The sequence below is a fragment of the Charadrius vociferus genome, unplaced genomic scaffold (assembly GCF_000708025.1).
Source record: "Charadrius vociferus isolate BGI_N301 unplaced genomic scaffold, ASM70802v2 scaffold54, whole genome shotgun sequence".
Classification (NCBI taxonomy): domain Eukaryota; kingdom Metazoa; phylum Chordata; class Aves; order Charadriiformes; family Charadriidae; genus Charadrius; species Charadrius vociferus.
The window spans coordinates 843,596-867,094 of record NW_009648350.1 but is presented as its reverse complement, the minus strand read 5'-3'; the positions used below and the strand labels follow the sequence as shown (position 1 = coordinate 867,094).

Below are 23,499 nucleotides of genomic sequence, written 5' to 3'. Positions count from 1 at the left end.
GAAACATCAGAAATAGTTTGCATGCAGTAGTAGAGATCCAGGAAAAGAAAAGCTAATGACAAGAAGAAGAAATAATTCGCTGTTATGGTTCAATAACACATGCTTGGCTTGGCAGATGGCTTTTTTTTTTTTTTTTAGTAATGGAGATGTCAGCTAATCATGTTTGGTGTTTGAATACATAAACAGTAATTCTGGGTTAACCTGAGTTGCCTCAAATTCCCTGAGTAAATCTTTGCTCTTGTCCTCTATGGATTGGTACAGTTTTAGTTGTCTTTATTAATCTTAGTCCATGCTTTTCTGAAAGATGATGTTTTTATTTGAGCAGAGCTTTTAGGCAGATGGGATTCACCGAAGGCTTTTCAAGGGAGGGAGGACCCGTGTTTTCTGTAATTGCTCAGTGGATGGAGCACACGGTTGCAGGGGTCCCTTCCAGGTCTGTAAGGCAGACACCTGGCTGCTCTGCATTCTGGCCGGTTCCTGCTAGTGGCTTTCTTTAACTTCATTAAAGTCCATTATAGCTTGAAGACATTTTTGCTTTTCAATGGCTTTGTTCCGAGACCCTTTCTGACTCTGTAGCAGTTGTGAAAAGTGACTTTTAGCTTTCCATTAGAAGCTTTCCATTAGAAAAATTAGATAATATTTGCCTTTGGCACTCTGTAACTCGGACTTTTTCCCACGGATGCAAAAATTGCATTAAAGAGATGAAAAACCCACCCTAATATTGTAGAACTCATCTCTTGAAGTCTGGCAAATGAATGTGGAACAATTAACCTTTGCTTTAGTAAGAATGGAGCTTCCCGAAGTATGATAGTCGCTGGAGTGCTGCTGTTAATGTGAGGCTGGCTTGTTGCCTTTCTCCAGGGAAAGAATGGATGGAAATAGAGCAATGGAGCAATTGAGCATTTTCTGCTTGGGAGGAATCTCTGCTGTTTTTTTTGCCTAAGAAAATGTATTTTACATGCTTTGGGGGGGAGGCTTTCTCAGCACCTGAGCTCGTTCCACCCTAGATGTGGTTGCTTTCTTAAGAATCATAGAATAGCTTGGATTGAAAGCAACCTTTAAAGGTCATCCAGTCCAACCTCCCCTGCAATGAGCAGGAACGTCTTCAACTAGATGAGGTTGCTCTGGAAGAAGGGTAGGAAGGTGGCGGCTGTTCTCTTTACATCAGTCTAAATAAAAAATAATTTAAAAAAAAAAAAAATTCCTCTTAATAGAGGTTTTCTGCCCTTCAGCCATCCTTCTGTCTCCTGACTGGAATTGCACTCTTCAGCGCTGAAGTATGGCACTAACAGGACTATTTAAGGGCCAGGTTATGTCCCAGGGGCTGGTTGACTCTATTGCTGTGGGATGTTGCCCCAGAAACCTTTCGGACGGATTCTGGGTTTGTGGGTTTTTTGCTAGAATTTGCAGGTGGCCAGGAGCAGACTAGATGCTGGAGCAGCAGAAGCAGCGCTAGCAGGGAGATCCCGACGCAGCTGACGGACGGTCAGCACTGCTGCGGCGGGCTGGGCTGGTGGAATAAGCTCTGGGCTCCCCCCGAGCGTGTGATTTTAATCATTTTCTCCTTTGTACGCTGCAAAGTGTTTTTTGCCTGCGGTGTGTTGCAACCTCTGGCTCCTGGCAAATGACAGAAAATTATCATGAATAAGCTAATCATGTCCTTTTCTTTAGCATCCCCCCCGCATGCCCCCACCCCAACCTTGCTCTGCCAGCCTGAAGCTGCAGAAAGCCTTTAACCACCTGAGTGGAAAATCACTTTCATTAGAAGCCTCCCCGGCGAGGAGAATTGCAGTCTAAGCCCTTCTCCTTGGGCAGGGACGACCGCTTGCTCTGCTGCTGCCGGCTCTCTTTGAGCTATTTCAGTGCCTGAGACGGAAGCCTCGCCGCTGCGAAGGCACGTGAGGTGTCACGAAGGAAGGATTCCTGCTCTTTCTTTTCCTCGTTAACTGTCAGAGCTCTCCCGGCTCGCTGGGGTCTCAGGGGCGGCAGTGTTCCTGTACGGGCTTTGCAGACAAACAATCACAACACCTATTTCCTTGTTGCAAACCAGGCAGTAAAGAAGGAAGGATCCCCTTCAGTAGTTATACCAAGGTAGGATTTTCAGGGAAAGTTATTTTTATTATTTCATTGCCTGCTGAAAGCCTGCAGTGGTCTGTAAGGAGACCAACGCTTGCTGTTTCTCTACTGGAGAACGCAGCAGTACGGCAGAGCCCAAGACTTTGCCTGGGAGCGTAACAAAGATGGATCTCCATCCCTGTGGAGGTTTGTGACAGGCAGTGGGAAGTGCAGTCTTCCACTTGTTTGCAGGATTTAAGAGACAGGAAAACATCCAGGTCTCCTAGCCAGGCTCTTTCCTTGCCATAAAGATTGTTGCCCTTGTGTGGTGTGAAACACAGCCTGCCTGCTGTTCTCACAGGAGCAAGCTTCCCTGTCACTGCAGTGAAACTAAGGGAATAAATAGCCCGAAGCAACCGCCCTGCTGCCACATTAACTCTTTGAGGCTTTTGGCGCACGCACCCACCCTCCTAACCATTCGTTTGGGCTGATGTGTTGGGCAGTCCTTGTCTTCTGTGTGCAATATCTGTCATTAAATAGGAGTTGTAAGTGCCTTGTGGTGGAGCAAAATGTATTAACGTGGGCGGACTTTGTATCAGAGAGCGCCTCGGGAGGGGATGCTGTAATTCCAGGCTTTCCTCTTACACCACATCCCGAGGATGTTATTTTCTCACTGGTGCCTGAAAGATAAATGTGCCCAAATGTCTTGCGTCAGCAGCGCTGCCAGACTCGTCCCTGTGCAATGCTGAGTGGTGCTATGGGGATGGAAAGGCACAAAGATAAGTGGTTGAATTAAAAGAAACTATAAAAATTCCTGTGACTTCATGTAGAGAGGACTGTCCTGTAATTCCTGCCCGTCTCTTTCTCCCCTCGCCCTCAAAGCCAGTTCTGGCCTTCATAGATGGCATAGCGCGTATCTGGTCAGATGAAACTGCTGATGGTTGAATGCCACCTGAAGTAAGTTGTATTTACAGACGAACCTGACCCCAAGCCACATCTCCACCTTACCACCAGCTTGCTGACCGCTGTGCCCGGCTCTCAGTGGGTGGATGAACTCTGGTTTTAGGTAAAGCGGCGGATTAGGGCAATAGCGAATAAATAAATAAAAAGGGAGATAGCCCGGAATTTCAAGATCATTACAATTAGAAAGAGATGAGTTCAGAGTCACTTTCAAGGGAAACAAAAAGAAAACGCCACCTTTCATTAAAAAAAAAAAAGGGCAGGGGGAGGGGGGAAGAAGAAAAAAGGGAAAAATGGGGGGAAAGAAAAAGAAAGATGCAGCCCCAGTAAGCCGTGGGATGCATTTCCCATAGGTGTGTGCATTTACCCCCTTGTGCTTACAGATCGTTATTTCATCTGATCTGTTACGGCTGGACCCAAACATCCATGCTGCTGCAAAAATCTATAAATCAAGTCTTATACGATAATCTGCTGCCGTCGATGCTTGGAAGAGCTAAATCACGTTAATGCTTGGAAGAGCACGTGAGCTAAATCACGTGCGGTGGGGCAAACACAGCTTCTACCGCTCTCAGCTCAGGTAGAAATACGCTACTTGTCTGGGTGATGAGTGGGGGTGGGGGGGACACCCTTTTTTCCCCAAAGGAAAGGATGCCTGCTTCAGTTTACATGCTGGCTACGGGCTGCAGCTCAAACTGGAGCAAGCAGCACTTGCCCAATAAAGGTAAGCTCCTATTTCTTGTCAGTATCATCCAGTAACAGTGTAGAGTAAGCTTATGTGCTGCACGTTAAAAGTAGTCGAAAGTCCTCAGAGTAAAGAAAGCGTCCGTTTCTGCCCTTTGCCCGCCGTCCCCTTCCTTGCTCTTCCACAGGCGAGCAGTAGGAGAGTTTCACGGCCCCGCTGGGACCCAGCATGAGACACGGGAACCCCGGAGGCGGCATGGCAGTGCGCTGCACTTGGGCCGTTACTGTTCCCACCTCCACCCGCTGGTCAGCAGCACTGTCTTGTGGAAATGCTTTGGAAAGCAGCTGAGAAAACACATTTGGATGGGTAAATTAGAACATTAAGCAGAGCACAGCATCATCTCTGTGGTTTCTGCCTGGGGATATGCTCAAGCAGGGGTCTGCAACCACTGCTGGCCCCTGAACCATCATGACACACTGGGGAACGGTCCCTGTTGGCCTGAACGACACTTAAAATTCTATTTTTGTTTTCTCCCTGAGCAGTATTGGAGCATATTGCAAGCAGTGCGTTGCCCACACGCCCTGGGCTGAGGACAGCTGGTAGGAGGCTCTTGCCGAGAGTGAGAAACTGCTGCGGGGTGAGCAGGGAGGACATAAGGGGACAAGAGCAAACGCAGGCTGGAGGGAGTGTGACTTGCAGCAGTCGGATTGAGACGTGGCCTGGTGCTACTCTGGTAAATTGTTTCAATGATCTATTAGCAGCTCTGATGAAGAGAGTGTCTGAAAAGATTAGCATCATTGTCTTTTCGGCCCTGGGATACTGGTCTGAATCCAATTTTGTCATTTTGATGAGAAAACCGTAGTAAAACATGTGAGTGATACTGGAGTTAGCGGGGAAGGCGTGTGGACATCCTATGAGTGCACGTTGTCTTCTCTGACTCACCAGCTAGGACACACCTGTAAAACATTGCTGGCTTCATTTGGTTGTGAAGGTCAAGCCCAAGACTGTCTCTTGAGACGATTGGAGATCTTTCGTTGAGGAAAGGCCAGGTCAGGAAGACGGTCTTTAGTCAAAGGCACGAGAAGGGCATGGGAGCCGAGGCAGAGAACTGCAGTCTGGAGCAGAGGCGTGTGGCTCTGAGGCTGCTTGAATCCAGCTGGAGAGCGTGAACCACCATGAGTTTGTTTAAAGTTAATCATAAGTGGTTTTACCTGAAGCAGAGAAACTTTTGGAACATTAATGCTGGTCAAAATACCATCCAAAACAAAAGATCCTATGTCACTGTATCAATACTTTGTGGAGCTTCAAGAAAGAGCTATTTTTAGGTGCTTTTTGATTTTTTTTTTTTTTTTTTCAAAACCAACTATAACTAAAACCAAAACACTTTACTTTTGGTAAAATCCCATTCTCTTGGATATGAATAATCTCGATAATAGTTTTGGTAAAGTAACTATTAAAGGCTTCTCGGAAAAGCTTTGGGAGTTTTATTCCTTTTTGAAGGAAACTTGTCACCTCTAAAAGCCGTGGCGTGTCTGAACTGCTGGGCTGCAGCTGAGCTCGCTGGCAGCCCTGTTAGCTCTGGGTGGTCTGGTGCTTTAGCAATGGGACGGGTTCCCTCTCCAGTCTGTCTCTGCTTCGCTCCAGACGCTCAGCAAGTGTAAGGTGTGATTGTGGCTCTGGTTGCTGATGCAGACGAGTTTTCCATCGAGGAACTCGTGGCTCAGGGTGGCACTGATGCTAATGGCAGGCTGAGATGTTCACAGGGCGGAAATGCTCTGGCGCGATGACGGCGGTCGCGTTAGTGCAGTAGGAGCCGTCCCTGCCCGGCTGTCCTTCATGCCTGGGTTGCGGAGCGTGGTGTCAAAGCTAGGCATGGGCCGGAGGGGCAGCTGTGAGCTGCTGTGAGTTTTGCTGTGCAATTGCTACCCTCCCTGCCTTTCACAGTGCCTTTCGTCCTCCTTCCAAGGTGATACCTCTGATTCATTGAAGGGCCTGATAGAAACAAACACTTCTCTTTTGATGAGGCTGTTTCATGCACAGATACGACCTGCCAGCTGGCTTCTTCCAAAACGCATTATTTATTTTAGCAGCATTAGCAGATTATCAGGGCTGAATAAATCTGCATGTCTGAGCCGGATGAATTTTCTAGGCTCTACATCCATAAGAGTTTCTGTGTGCCTGCCAAAAGATGGGAAGCTCAATGAGAGGGTCAAGCGCTGGCATGTGAGTGTGACAGCCTGATACTGCCTTGTGACGGTACTGCCCGCCCTGTCGGGATGCGGGGAGCCCAGGCTGTCGGGGAGCAGATGTGTCCGTTCTGCCTTGGGGGAGAAGAGAATGCTGTATGGTAAGGGTGTATTTCATAGAAAAGACGACAGAATAATTAATGTTTGAAAAGAGAAAAGAAAATACATTGCTTGGGAAGCAGAGAATTACGTTGCCTTTTGGGGGAGTGTTAGACCCGATCTTCATTGAGCATCTTCACTGATGTATGGCTTTCAGGTAGGAGCGGGACCCGCTCTCTTACTGAGCGGTTCAGGTACTGATGCAATTAGCTATGCGTATCAATAGGGCTGGATATTTTTTCTCCTGCTTGGAAACAGCTTTCTCAAAATAAGTAATATCTGTGGGGATGTGGCTGAGCGGTGTTTGTGTGGACAGAATAGTGCGATCCTCTAGCAGAGGCCCCAGAATAGCCTGGTAAGAGTCACGCTGATGGAGGGAGCTCATCAGGTTTTTAAGGTGTTTACGTGAGGCTCTGTGGGGTCAGAGAATCAGGTGGCTTGCTAAAGGAAATGTGGCTCAATATCTGTAATTAAAATTCAATAAAAATAAAATTGAGGACGCTTACCGGCAATGATAAGGTCCTAAAAATGACGTTAAGATGAATTACACCTATATTGAGTTCAGTTTGCAGCTAAAGAAATGTATTAGAATGGCATTAAATCACTGCATTAATATTAAGAGACTAAATCTGCACAAACTCAAATAAATCAAAAAGGAGACTGCCGTTTGACTGTGAGTGATAGGTAAAAAAATTTTACCATGACTGTTCAAATCTGTAATGTGCCAAGTACCCAATACTGAGATTGAATCATCTTTTTGTTCCTGGGCACAGTGTAGGACCAGAAAGCTTTCTTGTGATACTTTTTCCTGCTGGCAAATATTTTCCTCCTTCCTATAGCAAAGAGAACAACATCAACAAAGGTTTATCTGTAAGCAGCACTCTGAATCCCTAAGCGAGAGAAATTACAGTGGACTAACTCGAGCTGTGTGCTGCCGCACAGCCTCCCAGGGCTCGAGGTAGGACCCAGGCTTCAGAGCTGTGTTCTCTAGTCCATTCAGGTGCAGTGATTTTTAGGCTGGGAAAACTTTCTTCTTTGCATAAGCAATTTTCAGGATTTTTAGGGACTCAGAATTGGTAAATCTGTAACATCCCTACCCTGTAATACACAAAGCTGGTGAATTCAGTGTTCAGTTATCACCGTTTTCTGTGGGAGAATATTACTCTGTTGATACCTGTTTATGGAAAATGTAACATTAAGAAAATTAATAACCGCGAGTCATTCAAGATAAAGCTGCAAATTTAATTAAGACTTATTTTTTTTAAGCTTTCTTCCTTGCACCTAGGCTTTAGCAGAGGTAGGCTGAAAAAAGTTTAATTCATATGCTGATTTACTTGAAATATGAACCTTTAAAACCACCCTCCTACTTTTCAATCTTTCTTTTCTCAGCACAAGTATCTAAGTAGGAGCCCCTAGCGCAGAGGCAGCTGCTGCTCGGTGAAAAGTACTCTCATAGCAGTGATCAAAACACAGCTTCAAACATTCCTGACTTACGCTCTCCTAGAGTCTACTCAGCACGCTGAAAGCTTTAGGTGTACGTACGGAGCAAAAGGTGTGATTTAATCTTATTTCTCCATGGAGGGAAAAAAAATCTGTGCTGGTGGCAGCCTAGCAGAGAGATGAGACCCTCTCCTGTGCACCACACCACCGCCGGGAATCGATGTAGGATGCGTAGGTAAAAGCGGAGGGTTTTTTCTGGACAAAACGCTTCTCCTTTGAGAGGTTTGCTGGGAAGGCTGTTTGCTCCATCCTAGCAAACCCCGCGTGGAGACAAGCTGAAGAGTAATGAGTGCCTTCCTGGCTCAGCTTGTCCCCTTCATGGCCTGTCCCGGTGTTGCTCAGAACTGCCGGCTGAAAGAGCACGGGACCGAAACCCCGTCAGTGCAGATCTTGGTTCTTTACAGAGGGCAGGTGTGAGCTGCGCTTGGAGGGCTTAAACTCCTTCATTACCTCACAAGTAACTTCGTGCAATTAGTTGAAATATGTTTTCATATGTATCCTGGGCTGCATCAGAAGTGTGGCCAGCAGGGCGAGGGAGGGGATTCTGCCCCTCTGCTCTGGTGAGATCCCACCTGGAGTACTGCCTCCAGCTCTGGAGCCTCCAATGTAGGAAAGACATGGACTTGCTGGAGCAGGGCCAGAGGAGGGCACGAAGATGATCCGAGGGCTGGAGCACCTCTGCTGTGAGGACAGGCTGAGACAGTTGGATTGTTCAGCCTGGAGAAGAGAAGGTTCCGGGGAGACCTTATTGCGGCCTTCCAGTACCTAAAGGGGCTACAGGAAAGACGGGAAGGGACTTGTTACAAGGGCATGTAGGGATAGGATGAGGGGGAATGGCTTCAGACTGAAAGAGGGGAGATTTAGATTAGATATTAGGAAGAAATTCTTTATCCTGGTGTTCAAGGCCAGGTTGGACGGGGCTTGGAGCAACCTGGGCTGGTGGGAGGTGGCCCTGCCCAGGGCAGGGGGTGGGACTGGATGATCTTCAAGGTCCCTTCCAACCCAAACCATTCTATGATATTTGTTCTGACATTTTCCAGGCAGGCAGGTCCAAAAGTGGGAGTTTGTCAACTTGCTTGTAGTTATTGGAGAGACAGCTTTAGTGCTAGGAGAACTTGATATGAAAACTATCTATTCTGGTTTCATTAGTTCTGAAAAAGAAAATACTGATGTCTTTTTTTTTTTTTTTTTTTTTTTCCCCCTCTCCTCTCTCCATAGCTGTCCCAGCTTCAGTCCCCTTGTGGCAGTGCCACTGCTGCTGTCTCTAACCCTTGGCATCTTATCTTCAACAGGTTGGTGGGACAAAGACGGGAGTTGTGCGCTACGTGGGAGAGACGGATTTTGCCAAAGGAGAGTGGTGTGGTGTGGAGCTGGATGAACCCCTGGGGAAGAACGACGGGGCAGTGGCTGGTACAAGGTACTGTGTGCTCTCAAACACAGCCAGTGGCACGTAGGGTCCTGCGCACCTCCTAGGGTGGCCAGGGGCCAAAGGGGCCGGGGAGGAGGACTCAGGGATCTGTGCAGCTGCGTTTGGTTGGACCTTGTGGGTTGGGAGGAAGAATCCAGTTCTGAGTCATTTAAGCTTTGGGCTGTCTTTGCAGGAAGATCAATAGAAACCTCATCACTGGAGCATTTTAAAGCAGGATCAGATAAGGTCTGTCAAGAAGTAACCTAAGTGGCTTCAGGAAACAGGAGAGAGTAGGGAGAGAAGGTAACTTATAGTGGGATTTTGTTTTTGCTAGAAATTGATTCTGTTATTGTATCAGCTCAGCTTTCTACCACATATTCCCTTCATAGACTTGCTTCTTGCGCTATATTTCACCCTCTCAGAATTATAGAAGATAAAGATTCAACTCTCTTAGTTGAACACAAGCTTAGTGTTGCTGGTTCTGTTCTTTCTGGGGGCACGTTTCCAGAGATCTGAAAGAACGGTTGGTGGTCGTTGTCTGTCCTTGTATTAATTCTGCAGTGTGACAGCTATCTGCTCATTGATCTCACCACCTCTGACTCCATAGCCACCTCCACTGTTTCCTTTTCAAAAAAAGCTTTTCAAAAGTCAGTATCTATAAAACTAGGCAGGACATCTCGCAGGCTTGTTGGGAAGCTGTTTCTGTTTATGTGGAAGTTAGTGAAGGGAATGAACCCCAGCCTGAGATCCTGAGCTTGGGGATATTCAAATCTGAATTGTACAGCAGCACTTTAACCCTACTTCAAATACAGGCGGAACTGATTCCATGTCTTTCACAAGTTCCTTTAGTAGGAAATCCTGTTGATTTCTTGGAGCTTTTTAAGGGAATCTTGCATTAGAGGTGAAATTTAGCTTTGAAACCAAGGAGCTGAGTTCCTCCCTTGTTAGATCTCAGGTTCTGTAATAAACATTTCTTGTGTTGGATCAGCCTCGTTTTGTCCAGCAGCCATGTGTTTTCATTTAAAAGAAGAGAAACACTGCCTTGTTCAATGTCAGGACGAGAAAGTAGAAAATGATTGGCAGCAGATGGCTGAGTTCCAGCCTTTCCTTAGAAGAAAAGAACCAGGATGGTAGAGAATAAGTCATGGAGTGAATCCAAGTCCCTGCTTTCTGCGGCATGAGGTTCCTGATGCTGCCTTGAGCTTGTCCGGCCAGAATCACAGAATGGTTAGAGTTGGAAGGGACCTTAAAGATCACCTAGTTCCAAACCCCTGACATAGGCAGGGACACCTCCCACCAGCCCAGGTTGCTCCAAGCCCCGTCCAACCTGGTCTTGGAACCCCTCCAGGGATGGGGCAGCCACAGCTTCTCGGGGCAACCTGCCCCAGGGGCTCACCGCCCTCAGGATAAAGAATTTCTTCCTGATATGTAATCTAAATCTCCCTTCTTCCAGTTTAAACTGTTACCCCTCATCTTACCGCTACACTCCCTGATACAGAGTCCCTCTCCAGCTTTCCTATAAACTCCTTTAGGTACTGGAAGGCCACTCTAAGGTCTCCCCGGAGCCTTCTCTTCTCCAGGCTGAACAACCCTAACTCTCTCAGCCTGTCCTCATAGGAGAGATGCTCCAGCCCTCTGATCATCTTTGTGGCCTCCTCTGGACTTGATCCAACAGGTCTGTGTCCTCCTCGTGTTGGGGGCCCCAGAGCTGGATGCAGTACTCCAGGTGGGGTCTCACCAGAGCAGAGTAGAGGGGCAGAATCCCCTCCCTCGCGCTCCTGGCCGTGCTGCTGGGGACACAGCCCAGGATACAGTTGGCTTTCTGGGCCGTGAGTGCACATTGCTGGCTCACGTTGAGCTTCTCACCAAGCAACACCCCCAAGTCCTTCTGCTCAGGGCTGCTCTCCACCCATTCTCTGCCCAGCCTGGATTTGTGCTTGGGATTGCCCCGACCCACGTGTAGGACCCTGCACTTGGCCTTGTTATCAGCCTGGCCAGAGACCGCCGGGGACTTTGGAGTCTCCATGCTTTGGTGGTGGTTGCCATCTAGTGAGCATCCTTCGCCTGGCTGCCTGAGACCAGCGCTCGCTGCTGCAGTAGCTGTCTGGTACAGCAGGAGTCCCATCCAAAGAAGCAACTTGAGGCAGTGGAGGCTGGTGGAAGTAGGGGAGCAAACGTGGGCAAATGAGTGAGCAAAGGACTCTGTCACCATCTTTGCTGCTGTGGGTTCTCCAGTTGAGTCAATGGGAAATCACCTGAAATTTGAGGAGGGTCACTGATTTTCCTGCAGGTTCAGGAGGGGCATCCAGGTCTTCACATGCATCAAGGGAAGGATGAAGGGCCAGGATTTCCTGAGCAGCTTGTGGGTCTCTGGTGGAGGCTGCCTGCAGGCTGTGGTTCAGTAGCAGTGCTGGAGAGGAGAAGAATTTCACGGTGGTGAGCCCCTCTCCGTACGTCAGATGGGTGCTGCTGAGACGCCCTGGGGTTTGCTGCATCTGCTTTCCTGTCTGCATAGGAAACTAGAGAGATGTTGGTGTGGGTTTTTTTTTGGTTTCTTAGCCACAAAGCCAAGCAAGTTCCACTTACTCATCTCTGATATATTAACCTTTACTTGCTTATTTACTGTGATTCCTTCTCTGCCTCTGTTCCTACGGGAGTCTTTGCCCACTGAACTGCCTTTGCTTTCGCATAGTCTGAAACATGTCAGCTACAGGCCTTGGACACTGAAGATTAATTTTTTTTTTTAATCTATTTCAAAATTTCCTGTGCTGTTTCCCACCTGCGGTTTGCATTGCTGTCACAATGCCACTTTTCCTCCCCTGTTTCTTTTCTGTGACGTGGGTATAGAGCTCCTTAGCACTCAGTGAGAGCAGCTCCTGGATTTCAAGCAGATTTTCTTTTTTCTTTGCTGCCAAATGTTCTGGACCCAATTCCTGCTTCTGAACTATAAAAGTTAATTGCGACTACTTCCAGTCTGGAATGAAAGAAAATGAGCAAATACAGTGTGATGCAAGTTTGGACTACCTAAGAGCTGTCAGGGGGCTTTTGAGGGACTTTGGCATTGTTGTACTGCCACAAGTACCAGTCTGTGCTTAGACACGTAGAAGGGGCTTTGCCTACTTCAGTTGGAGAACATGACACTGAGTGGGGTTTTGGCTGGTCTGCAGGAGGTCAGGCTGATTTTCTTCCTTGGGTCTCTGTTCCGTAGCAAAGTCAGCCTGCGGTATGGCTGGTTTTCCGAACCCAAGAGCCTGTTGTAACAGCAAGCAAAGGGGGCTAAATGATTTTTGGATGGTAGAGAGTTTTGGTTTGTTATTTTAAGATTGTTGTAGAAAAAATTAAGCTTGAGCAGATGTTCGGAAACAAATCACTTTCTCATCTGGCTGGAGATCGGGCTGTTCTCCGGCCTCCCAAGCACACAGAGATGTGCCTGTGACACCGCCGTGTGGCTGCCAGCACTTAAAAATAAAAGGGAATTGGGGAAGCAGCTGCTCACATCTGGTGGGAGAGGACTCGTGCTAGCAAAGCTGGGTTTGTGTCAGTTATTCATTAGGACCTGCTTTTTATGTTAACATAAGACAGACTATTATAGGGTCCTGTATTTAGTCCTAGCCTTACTATGAAGCCTGTGAGAAAGAACTCCTAACGGAGACAGTTTTCTATGTTGACTACTCCCTTGAAACAAGGCGATGCAATGCCTGGAGATGATCCGGTTTTACTTGCCACAGTGCATCTGGCCAGCAGCAGATAAACCCTGGCTTGAGCTGGTCGGCCCAAGCTCTGAAGGGGTTTCCAAGGTCTGACTCTGTGCGTTTTGGCTCATTTGTATTCTGAAAGAGGGCTCCAGAGAGACATAACCATCAGACTCACTGCAATTGCGGAAAGAGCTTGCACCGTAATTATCTGATCCTCCCTTTTTTATGCTTGCTTCTTCCTAAGTTTGTTTGCATGGGAACCGGTTTCTTTCTCTGCCACCCAGAGGAGGTGGCACATGCTGGAGTTTGCTGTAATGGTATTTTTAGCTTCAAAGTTAGGAGCTGCCTTTTTCCCCTTCTGTTTTGGGAGGAACGTTTATACAGAGCTGTGTGATTCAGAGCTTTTTACTCAACACGCTTTGCTTTGTGACTTTCTTGCAAAGCAGGGTAGGGAACTCAGGCAGGTTTTGGGAAGGTGGGTTTGTCACGGTAAGGAAGGAGTGCGTGCGCTCTCCCCCTGTTTATGTACTGGGATCTTTGTGCTATCCATGCTGCCAGATGGGTCTTTCCTGGCACCTCATCAAAGTGCGCGGCAACTAGTGCATGGCAATTATCTTGGGTTTCCCTGCTTAAGCACCACAAGTGAAACCACGGAGATTGCCACTACTTATAAGTGGCAGGAGAGGAGAGTAATCCAACCGCTCGCATGCAGGAAACGATGTCACAGCAAAGCGCCAAGAGATGAGCTGAGGATGGGGGTTGCATATTGCTTAGCAAGGCCATTCTGCGAGGCTTGGGCGAGATGGATGCTCTACCGCTTCTGACTCGGTGCATCTCCTCTATTACAGGTATTTTCAGTGCCCTCCCAAGTTTGGCCTCTTTGCTCCCATCCACAAGGTGATCCGGATCGGATTCCCGTCAACCAGCCCTGCCAAGGCAAAGAAGAGCAAACGGATGGCCATGGGAGTGTCTGCCTTAACCCACAGCCCCAGCAGCTCCTCCATCAGCTCCGTCAGCTCGGTTGCATCGTCTGTTGGGGGCAGGCCCAGCCGCAGCGGGCTGGTAAGTGGCTTTTTCTAACAGACTGTGCAGCCACAGTCCACTTTTGCCGTGACCCGGCTCTACTAAGTGGGAGGGTTGGGGTTTTGTTTCAGCAGCTGCACTGGGGCAGCTGCTCCTTCACCGTCAATGAGATGAGGGGAGTGGCGTGTGGGATACTGTTACCCACCTTACAAACTGGAGTCCCTTTGTGGACACAAGAGTCGTAACAAACACTGAGCAACTGTGACCATTAAAAAGCCTGAACTCTGTTTGCATCGGGACAAATCTCAGCTCCCATGTCAAGAGCAGGTTTTATACAGGATCTCTGCAGAAAAATGCCATTGTTTCTTGTCCCGCGGGGTTGTGTAGCAGCGTGCTGCTGTGTTGAACAGCCATGTGAAAGCTGCTGCAATGACTGCGTCTTACTGTGGAGGGGTGACACTGTCCTGGATCACATGCCACGTGCTTTGGAAGGTGTTCAAGCAGGCGGACACCCGAGCAGGCAGCAATATTATTCAAAGCTCTGACTCTGCCGTAGTGTGTGCTGCATAGCACCTGCAGTCGTCTTGGCTGGGGACGAGAGTGCAGTATTGATCACTGGGAGTGAATCCAACTAACCCATACCAGTCCCCAGCTGAGACCAGTCCTCCCAGCTGAGCTCACTGTTTGGGACTGCACCAGTGCAGGTCATCAATAAAATACATTCAAGAAGGCAGGTGATACAATACATGATAGTCTTTCCTGACCCAATTCCCACCCCACGTCCTGTCCTTTGGGAAATGGTCCTTTCATTGCACCACAACAGAGCTCTTGAGTTTGCCAGCTGTGTCCAGATGTTTTGCAGACTTGTTAACCCCACCCGTAGGGTCCAGAGCCAGAACAGCAGCTCTGTACAGCCTAATAAATGATGAGGGTAGATTTAGATTAGATATTAAGAAGAAATTTTTTACTCTAAGGGTGGTGAGACACTGGAACAGGCTGCCCAGAGAAGTTTTGGATGCCCCATGCCTGGAGGTGTTCAAGGCTGGGTTGGATGGGAATTTTAGCAACCTGGGCTGGTGGGAGGTGTCCCTGCCCATGGCAGGGGGGTTGGAACGAGATGATCTTCAAGGTCCCTTCCAACTCAAACTATTCTATGGTTCTGTAATCAGTAGGTGAGCTGTATTCTGGATTTAACAGGGTACTTCAAGCTACTCTAGTCAGGGAAGAACATAGCTTTACCCCTGTCTCTTTTTAATTCTTTTTCCAGCTGACAGAGACCTCTTCTCGATATGCCCGTAAAATCTCTGGCACCACAGCTCTCCAGGAGGCACTGAAGGAGAAGCAGCAGCACATCGAACAGCTACTAGCAGAGCGTGACCTGGAGCGGGCTGAGGTTGCCAAAGCCACCAGCCACATCTGTGAGGTGGAGAAAGAGATTGCCATCATGAAGGCCCAGCATGAGCAGGTAGGAGGTGATGTGGCTTTATTGCTAGCACGCAAATATCTGGCATCCTCTGAAAGTTTCAGATCATGATAACGTTACCTGTCTATAGCTTCCTGATGTGAAACCTGCGCTCTGAATATCTGTCTTTCATGTGGAGACAGCTTCCTGCGTGGTGGCTTTAACCTGGGTCTCTTTCTCTACTCCTGCCAGTGGAACGTGTGCTTTCTCTACCCCCAGCCAGGAGCAGAAAAAGGGCTGTGCCAGAAAAAGGACAGTAGATAGTTTGTGTCGGGTGGATCAATACATTTGAATGCTGAAATGCAAGTGGAGGGCAAACTTGTTCCCCTTAGCCACCCAATCTGGCCTTGGCTGTGACTGCATTGCAGTGGTGGGTTTTTTTGATGCTATTGGACACTGCTGAGAACATCAGCGCTGTTCATATATCACTGCTTTCTGGCCAGAGAGGATGTTTTTATCACATTAATAAGGTCAAGAGATCTGTAAGGAAAGCAGGCTGATTATATTAGCTTTTTTTGCACAAGCACTTGTACAAATGATGTTTTATGCATTTGAATGCTTAGAGAGGAGTTGTGTTTGTGTTGTTCGTTAATATGTGGCTCTTCAATGACTGCTGTTGCCCTAAATTCCTTGCTCGTGTTTCGAAACCCCAGTCACCTACTAGGGATTGGGGTGGCACTGTATATCTGTGTGATGGGCCACACCTGCCCGTTGGAAATGCAGGAAAAATTGCCAAATGAACTGCAAGCTGACATCTTCCTCGTGTATGGTATTCTCCAGTAATTAGCAGTAAGAAGTGAATTAACACAAGTCTGAAATGTCTCTCGTCCTTCATGACCAGTGCTGAACTGCACTTGGTAACCTCAGACCAGATTTTCAAAACTGTTCAGGCTTCAAGTTCTTAACTCTTAATCAGAGCTGGATTCTTCAAAGGGTTCAAGTCAGAGAGGCACTGAAGCATGGATCAAATTTACAGCTGCTGGAGATTGAGCAGTTGTTTTTTTTTTCTTTTTGATACCTACATACTGGGCTCTTTGGAAAATCTACCTTCTTACCATAGCGTTCTCTGAAACAGATCATCAAAACCTTCTGTTCCCTTGTTCTGATCCTTTTTTAAACAACTCTGTGCGTCAGTCATTGCTAACTTCTGTGGCTCGGGCTCTGTTTTTACTACAGTATGTCACGGAGGCAGAAGGAAACCTCCAGCGAGCACGAGCCCTGGTGGATGGGATGCAGAAGGAGAAGATTGAGCTGTTAAACCAGCTGGAAGAGGAGAAGAGGTAAAGCAGGAGTGGATGGGTGTGGAGGAGGTGAAGTTATGGGGGAGATGAGGCTCTGACCTGAGAATGTCATTCGTTGGATCTAAGCCGAAGAAAGTGACTGGGAAAGTCATCTTTGGATGTCTTCCAGTACTTCAAATATGCCGTGTTTCACTCTCCTGGCCACTGTGGTCTGCCTGCGTGTGGGGAGGGGGTGTGCTGCTTCAGGTAAGGGGAAGTTTAGGGCAGTTTTGCTGCAGCTGCATGTCTGATGTGACTCTTGTCTAGGGTTGGGCATCCAGTACTGTGACTGCCCCCGTTTACTGACAAACTGCTGCTGATCACAACTGAGCAGTGAAGTATTTCCAATTAGTCTTGTACGTTCCTATGTCTTACGGCTCTTAGAGGAGACTCGAGGGTATACCATTTGGTGGGGTTGCAGTGACATGAGCAGTCTCAGGTTTTTTTTGAATATGCTCAGCTGAACCTCCCCTGCTGTTGCGGTGCAATTGGGAGGCAGAAGACAAACGTCCAGCTAGGGCAGCTCTCACTGGGGATAGGGGCAGCTCTGGTTTGTTGCCAAAAGGAGTTTCATGATTTGACACACTTTCCTGCCAAATATGTGTAGCACTTTAGAAGAAAAACAACAACAGCAACAAAAAAAACCCAAAACACCATCAGCTTTCGTTGCTGATTAGGACCCTTGAGTGCTGGCACTTCTGTGATGACCCTCATAAATATTTGAGAGGCTGCTTGCCTGTCCAAGAGCATTTGCCCATGGGAAATGTTGCGCTGACAATACAATAGTGGCCAGCAGTTGATCTGCCTCTGCCAGTAGAAGGCCAAATAGTCTTGGTCTTCTGCTGGGCAGTGAGGTTATTGAGGACTTTCAGCCATCTTCCCTGTTGTTGGGTTCCCGACACAAAGCAGGGAGAAGCAGCGTCGTTTGCCTGAAGGAACGAAGGGCTCCGCTAATATCAGTTACTCTGAGATTTGATCCCCTGACCAAACTCAGCCATGTCACTGTGTAAAATGGAATTAGTCAGTAAAGGTGGGACCAACTCATGGCAAGGGTGTGGATGGTGACAAAGCCATGCCTTCAGGTGTCCTTGGCTGAGGGTACAGTATAAAATAACAGTACTGGGTAATAAACAGAACTGTGCAGGTTGGGCCGTCCCAGATGTACAACCTGGCTTTGTTTAAAGACCGCTTCTTTCCCCTCTATTTGGGATGTGCTGATCTTAAGGGCATTCCTTCTGAGGGAGGGAAATCAAACTGGCGTACAGCCTCCCTGTAGTGTGATTTGTCATCTCCCCGCATCCCAGAGGCCCCATCCGTGTATATATGAAGATGCACACATTTCCTCTCTGGATAAGAGTGAAGATCTGCTTGTCATTCTTGCAGTCCAGCTGCTCCATATATATAATTAAACTCTTCAGTGGGAATAGGAAGACATTTCTGTGTATTAAGTAACTGAAATCAGTGTTGATTTCAATCGAGTGATGCCCCTCCTGAGGACGAACTGTTCTTTCGTGCACAAGGCTCCCCATTCCCCTGGTAGGCAGCTCACTCTCCCAGCTCCAGAAGGCCCTTTAACCCAAGGCAGCTGAGTTCTTTCCTAAATATCAACAGATACCTCCTCTAATTAGAGGAGGTTTAGACAAGGAAGCTTGTTTATGAAGTTAGATATGTACACTCACAGCTATTTTTGTCTGTAATAGAATTGGAGTCCTTACATCTGGCTACCAGCTCGACATCCTCATTATTGCCCTTTTTTAAAATCAGTAAAGAGAACAAAGAGGACTGAGTTTAGCAGAAGATTGAATTGTTGGGTTTTGGGTTTTTTTTTTTATCGTTGCTGGACTTTTCAGACTTTGCAAAAGAGTCCTAGGCGTGTCTGCATTTGAGCGTGTGGTTTTAGGTGCATTTATGCATGACTGGCCTATACAGGCTCTGGTGAGGGCTTTTCTGCTGGGGTGGCTCACCGTTTCCACATTGTGGAAACATTCAGCATTGCCCACCCTCTGCCAAGAAGGCAGAGGCTCTGATTCCCGTGGAATATTTTGTATGGCCCCTGTGCATTTGGCAGAGGAATTGCCCAGTGCTCAGCTGCAGGATAACGGAGTAAGAAAACCAGTGAAACCTGTTTGTGGCTTTCATGTTTTTGGGATCCCAGTGTCAGTGAACAGCCGTTGTGCTTGCTGAGAGGTGGTGCAGCAAAAGCAGTGTGTCTGTGAGCGTGTACCTTGTGAGAAGGCAAACATTTGTGATGTGGAAGGTGTGTTTATTAACTGTCTTGCTCCCTGTGGAGCAAGACAATTTGGGGAGGGACTTTTTATCAGGGAGTGTAGTGATAGGATGAGGGATAACAGTTTTACACTGAAAGAGGGGAGATTTGGATGAGATATCAGGAAGAAATTCTTTATCCTGAGGGCGGTGAGCCCCTGGGGCAGGTTGCCCCGAGAAGCTGTGGCTGCCCCATCCCTGGAGGTGTTCAAGGCCAGGTTGGACGGGGTTTGGAGCAACCTGGTCTACAAAGGTTGTCTGTATCCGTTTGCTCTCAGACTTTGGTTGTGCAGGGGAGGCCCATGTGCAATGGCTGCTTCGGAATGGGATGCTCATCTGGGTGTTACTGATTTGTGCCTTTTCCCCTCCCCAGGAAAGTGGAGGACTTGCAGTTCCTTGTGGAGGAAGAATCCATCACGAAGGGGGATCTGGAGGTAATTCCTAACAGTGTTACCAAAATGTGGGGTCAAAAACTGAAATTGCATGTGGGGCCTCACTTGAGTAATTTCTGCCACCTTTTACTCAACTCTAAACAATACTTTTAGCTATATTGATGGCTTTGGACCTGCTGCGAACACGGTGGTATAAACTGTGAAGATTGTTCTTTGGTATGCTGCCCAATGACTAATCGTGCTTGGAGCTGCCTAGAATTAATCACGTGCAGCCAGCCTGGCTTTAAATGTCGCCGTAAGTTGCCAAGCCATGTTAAAACCTGACTGTATCTGAATGCATTTCAACATATGTTTTTCCACTGTAGAAATGATTTGACTGCTCAGTCGCTGTCCCTGCAGTGTCCTGTTATTAGCAGCTTCTTGGCACACGCACAATCTCCCAGTCAGATGCTGTTCTATTCCAGCCGAAATGCTGTGTGTTATTTGACCTGTGGTATCCTCATCTTCAGTCATCCGCTCACAAGCGTGGGGTTTGACACGAGGATACCCTTTCATTTGGAAGGACGGTCGCTCAGAGTGATGCTGTTGCAGTGAATATTGTGCAAACTGGAAGTGGTGTTGAGGGCTGGTACTTGAGTGGGAGGCTTCTCGGGGGGGAGGGAGGGGCATGGAAGGAAAAGAAAATACTTCTGTGAAAGTAAGGCTCTGCTCTACGTGTCGAAATTGGGACTTTCCCTTGGCTTTAGCTAGAGTGTGAGGTTAGTGCCAGCCAGAAATGTCAAGGGACCTGCTCCTGTGCGTCACTGTCGGTCATATCGATAAAAGCCCAGGAAAATGGGAAAACTAGGCGATGGAGTGTGGTGCTATGGCTTTGACGCTCTTGGCATAAAGCTCTCCTCTTTATCCAGAAGCTGAAGCAGAGTAATGTGTTTGACAGGGTATAAATCAGGAACACGCTGGTAGCAGACCTTTGCTAAAAGACAGCAAGGGTGGTTTCTGCCTGGTGTGTGGGTGCAAAGTCAGGTTTCTGTTGGTTCCGGAGCTTAGATGACAGGTTTCCCCAGTGCTTTAGAGAGACAGGTGGTTGATCCATCGCTCCCTTTGGAGTGGAATAATGGCAATGGGACCAGGGTTATCTAGCAGGTATATTTAGATATATTTAAAAAAAGAAAAGCCGTGATGTTTTAGCAAGATGATAAGTTGCTGTGACATAAGTGCTCCTATGAGTGCAGGTCCCAAACAGAGGATAGATCTGACTTTCATTTGGGCTGAGGAGGAGTTGCTTTGCAATGGGGATGTGGCCAAGCTTCTTGCAGGCTCCCAGGGACTGGTCCCCACTTCCATGTTTGTCTGTACAGAAGAACAAATAACTTCTTAGGAAAGAGTCATGGAGCAGCTTGGTTTCCTGCAATCCGGAGAACTGGGATGTTCCCCTGTGGGTCCAGCACCAGTGACAGCACAGAGACTGTCAGAGGGCTTTGCTGGGGTCAGTTTTTGTATTCTGTCCTGTCTAATTTGGATGCTCAGACTGAATGATTGACCCGCTGGAGTTAATTCTCACCTTCCTGCTGTGTGGTGGAGACAGGTAGGATTTCCAGAAGCAAGTAACTCACTTAAAGGAAAAAATCTCTCATTGGAAATCAGGGGGTAAGTGCTCCTTCGTGTTGCGTTACGTTTCCTCGGAAATTATTGTCTCTGATATTCTTCATGTAAAATCACAATGAAGTCAACCAGCGGCTGCTGGCACAGCCTTTCACATCCCTGGCTAGAGCTCAACTGACCACCCAAATACCAACAGCAAAACCCAGTGACAGTTGTCTTCCCTCCTCTGCTCTTGTAGTCCTCCTATGCCAGTGGCCCTCTTCTGAGTAACTCGGAGGAGGATGTTTATCTTGCGCTTAGCAGCCAGTAACAGGCGTGATGGTAAGAAACGATTATCTCCTCCATGGTCCCTGGATCTAAGGTTTCTGCTGAAGGCTAGCCTAAATCCCGTGGTATTTTTCATAATAACATGTGGGTTTTGAACAAAGCTGGGACTCTCAGGTGTTGAGCGTGGCAGGCAACATCCCTAGGAGCTCTTGGGTCGAAGAAATCAATGTGTGTGAAGCCTGGAGGTATGGATCCAGTTTTTGGACCTCTGATAGAGAAGGAGGAGCTGTGGATTCCACCTTGAAACGTAGTTGTGTATTCAGCCCATTTTTCACCCTGGTTGGCAATGCTGATGCTATAGTGCTTTGGAAGGTGAAAAGCAGTCACAGGAAAACAAAACCTTTTCAGAAAGGCTTTTTATGGTGGAAGACTGTTGTTAGAGGAAATAGTTCCTTGAAGAGGTTTCTATCTCATGCTCATCTCCTGGAGCCTCCCTCATAGCTTGAACACAGGTGGAAAGTCAGTTTGTAATTTGTGAAGGGTAATTTAGGGCTAATAGCAAGAGTCTAAATTCAGTCTAAAATTCTAAAAAGAGTCTAAATTCAGTCTAAAATAGTCTAAAATTCGGATCTGAACTTCCTCAAAGTGCAGGAAAACTTTGGATTTGAGGCTCGGAGTCATACTGGCTAGGCAAAACAAGCTGCATAAAATAAGAAACAACACAGGATTTGATGCAAATCTTCAGTGAAGCTATTTTTAAGGACTGTAAAACAGTAAATCTAACTTTCTTCCCTGATTATCTTTCTCTTCTATTTTCATGTGTTTTTCCAGAGTTGGAAAATCACAGGATTGGTAGATACTGAGCAAGCTTGGCTGGGAACTTGAGTGCCAACCTCAGGAGTCTTGAGAGAGTTTCTTTGGGACATTCAGAGATTAGTTTGGTAATAGGTCAGCATCTTCAGGTAGCCAATATCTGACATGCTGCCACCAGTTAAGGTAATTTCAAAAGTTTGTGTGGCTGAAGTTTCACTTGAGGATTTTGAGCTAGTGTAAATTGAGGAAAATTCATTAGTATCAATGGAATAATTATCTTGCTGTAACTATAGTAAGTTAAATCAAGGCTGGAGCTCCATCTTGAGATGTACATCCTTGAGCTTTGCCGAGAGCGGAAGAAGCCACTCAGTACAAATTGAAATCTCTTTATTTTTCTTATTAGGATGCATTCAGCCAACTTTTGCACTTCGGTGGTATTATTTGGAGGTTTTGATAACGTTTGGCGTTTTGAGACCACATCTTTTTTTGCCTCCTTCAGGGGTCAAATATAGACCACATAAAATATAGAGTAGTCTGGATATATCTGGCAGTTGAGATCTTGACAATCTATGAATACATACTTAATAATACCTTTCAAGCCATAAGAGAAAACATGGATTTGTACAAACTGCAGTTTCCGTTGTTTGTACACAACTAACCAAAACTTGCGTTATTGTAGGAAAGGGCAGAAAATCCCTAGAACTGGTTCCAATAGAAAGAGGGGGAAGTAAATAATTGTATGGCAAATGAAGGGCAGAAAATGGGGGTGTTAAAAATAAAAATAAAAAATAAATTAATAAAAAAAAGGTTCTGATAAGGTTTGTTTGTGTTTTGTTAGGTCTGGTTTAATTCAAAGGGAAATGTTGGTTTTGTAAGCTAAAAAAATGTGGAGGTCAGAGTTTGCATGCATTTTCCCATGTCTCCTCTTCTCTTTTATTTATGGGAAATTTTACATGATATTGCAGTGGTCGTTTTGCAGTGAGGTTTGCCACCCAGTGCAGCTATGTGGTACTTCTGCTTTAAAAGTGAAGGGCACCAAAGCAATGCCCTGAGTCGACGCTCCTGGATTTGGCAGGTTACATAAACTTCTTGTGCTTAGTTTACTTGTCTGTTTAAAAAAAAAAAAAAAAAACACAACACCAACAAAGCAAAAAAATAGTTGTTTTGTGTACAAGGCTGGTAGAGTCTTGGTGTGCAAAAATCGATTTGAAATTCATAGCAGTCCTATTCAAACCTAAAGCACTGATTTATGTAACAGTTTGGTGTCTAAATTTCTTTGATTTGCTTTCAGCGCAGTGTATTTTTGGGTTTAGCAACACGCTGTGTACAGTATGACCTGCTTTTTTCCCCCCCTCCTAGTGCAGGGTTCAAGCTGTCTCCGGAGGAAAAAAAGAGGATGGCAACGTCCAACTCTTTTCGGTCTACTGTGTGATACGTCTCGAGGAGGGATGCGGAGAATCACTGCAAGGTCTTTGCATTCTCTTGTGTGGTGCAAGGTTCTTGTACTGGTGGTCTGCAGCAGCGGGGGCTTGGCTTTTTAGGAAGTGTCTTCAGTATGGTCTTGATGCAGGAAAACACTGAAGCAGCTTTCTAATGCGGAGGGATGTTTTCCCATCCCAGATGCCATTTTCTTGTGAATAGCCACTACGAGTACCATGTAAAATCCCGTAGTGACCATTTTCTGTTTGGTTGGATTTTTCCTGCTTGTTTGGATCTTTATTCTCCTCCTGTTGTGAACTGCCTTTCCTTG

At 46.9% G+C, this 23,499-nt stretch overlaps 1 protein-coding gene across 1 annotated transcript in view; it reads left to right on the top strand.

The window, feature by feature from the left end:
• CLIP2 (CAP-GLY domain containing linker protein 2) overlaps window positions 1-23,499 on the top strand; it is a 61,779-nt gene that overhangs the window by 25,276 nt on the left and 13,004 nt on the right. Inside the window, exons 3-7 of the mRNA XM_009885181.1 lie at window positions 8,835-8,959; window positions 13,494-13,707; window positions 14,936-15,133; window positions 16,307-16,410; window positions 19,049-19,109. Of these exons, the coding sequence (XP_009883483.1) occupies window positions 8,835-8,959; window positions 13,494-13,707; window positions 14,936-15,133; window positions 16,307-16,410; window positions 19,049-19,109 (702 nt within the window). The remainder of the gene's footprint in view (window positions 1-8,834; window positions 8,960-13,493; window positions 13,708-14,935; window positions 15,134-16,306; window positions 16,411-19,048; window positions 19,110-23,499) is intronic.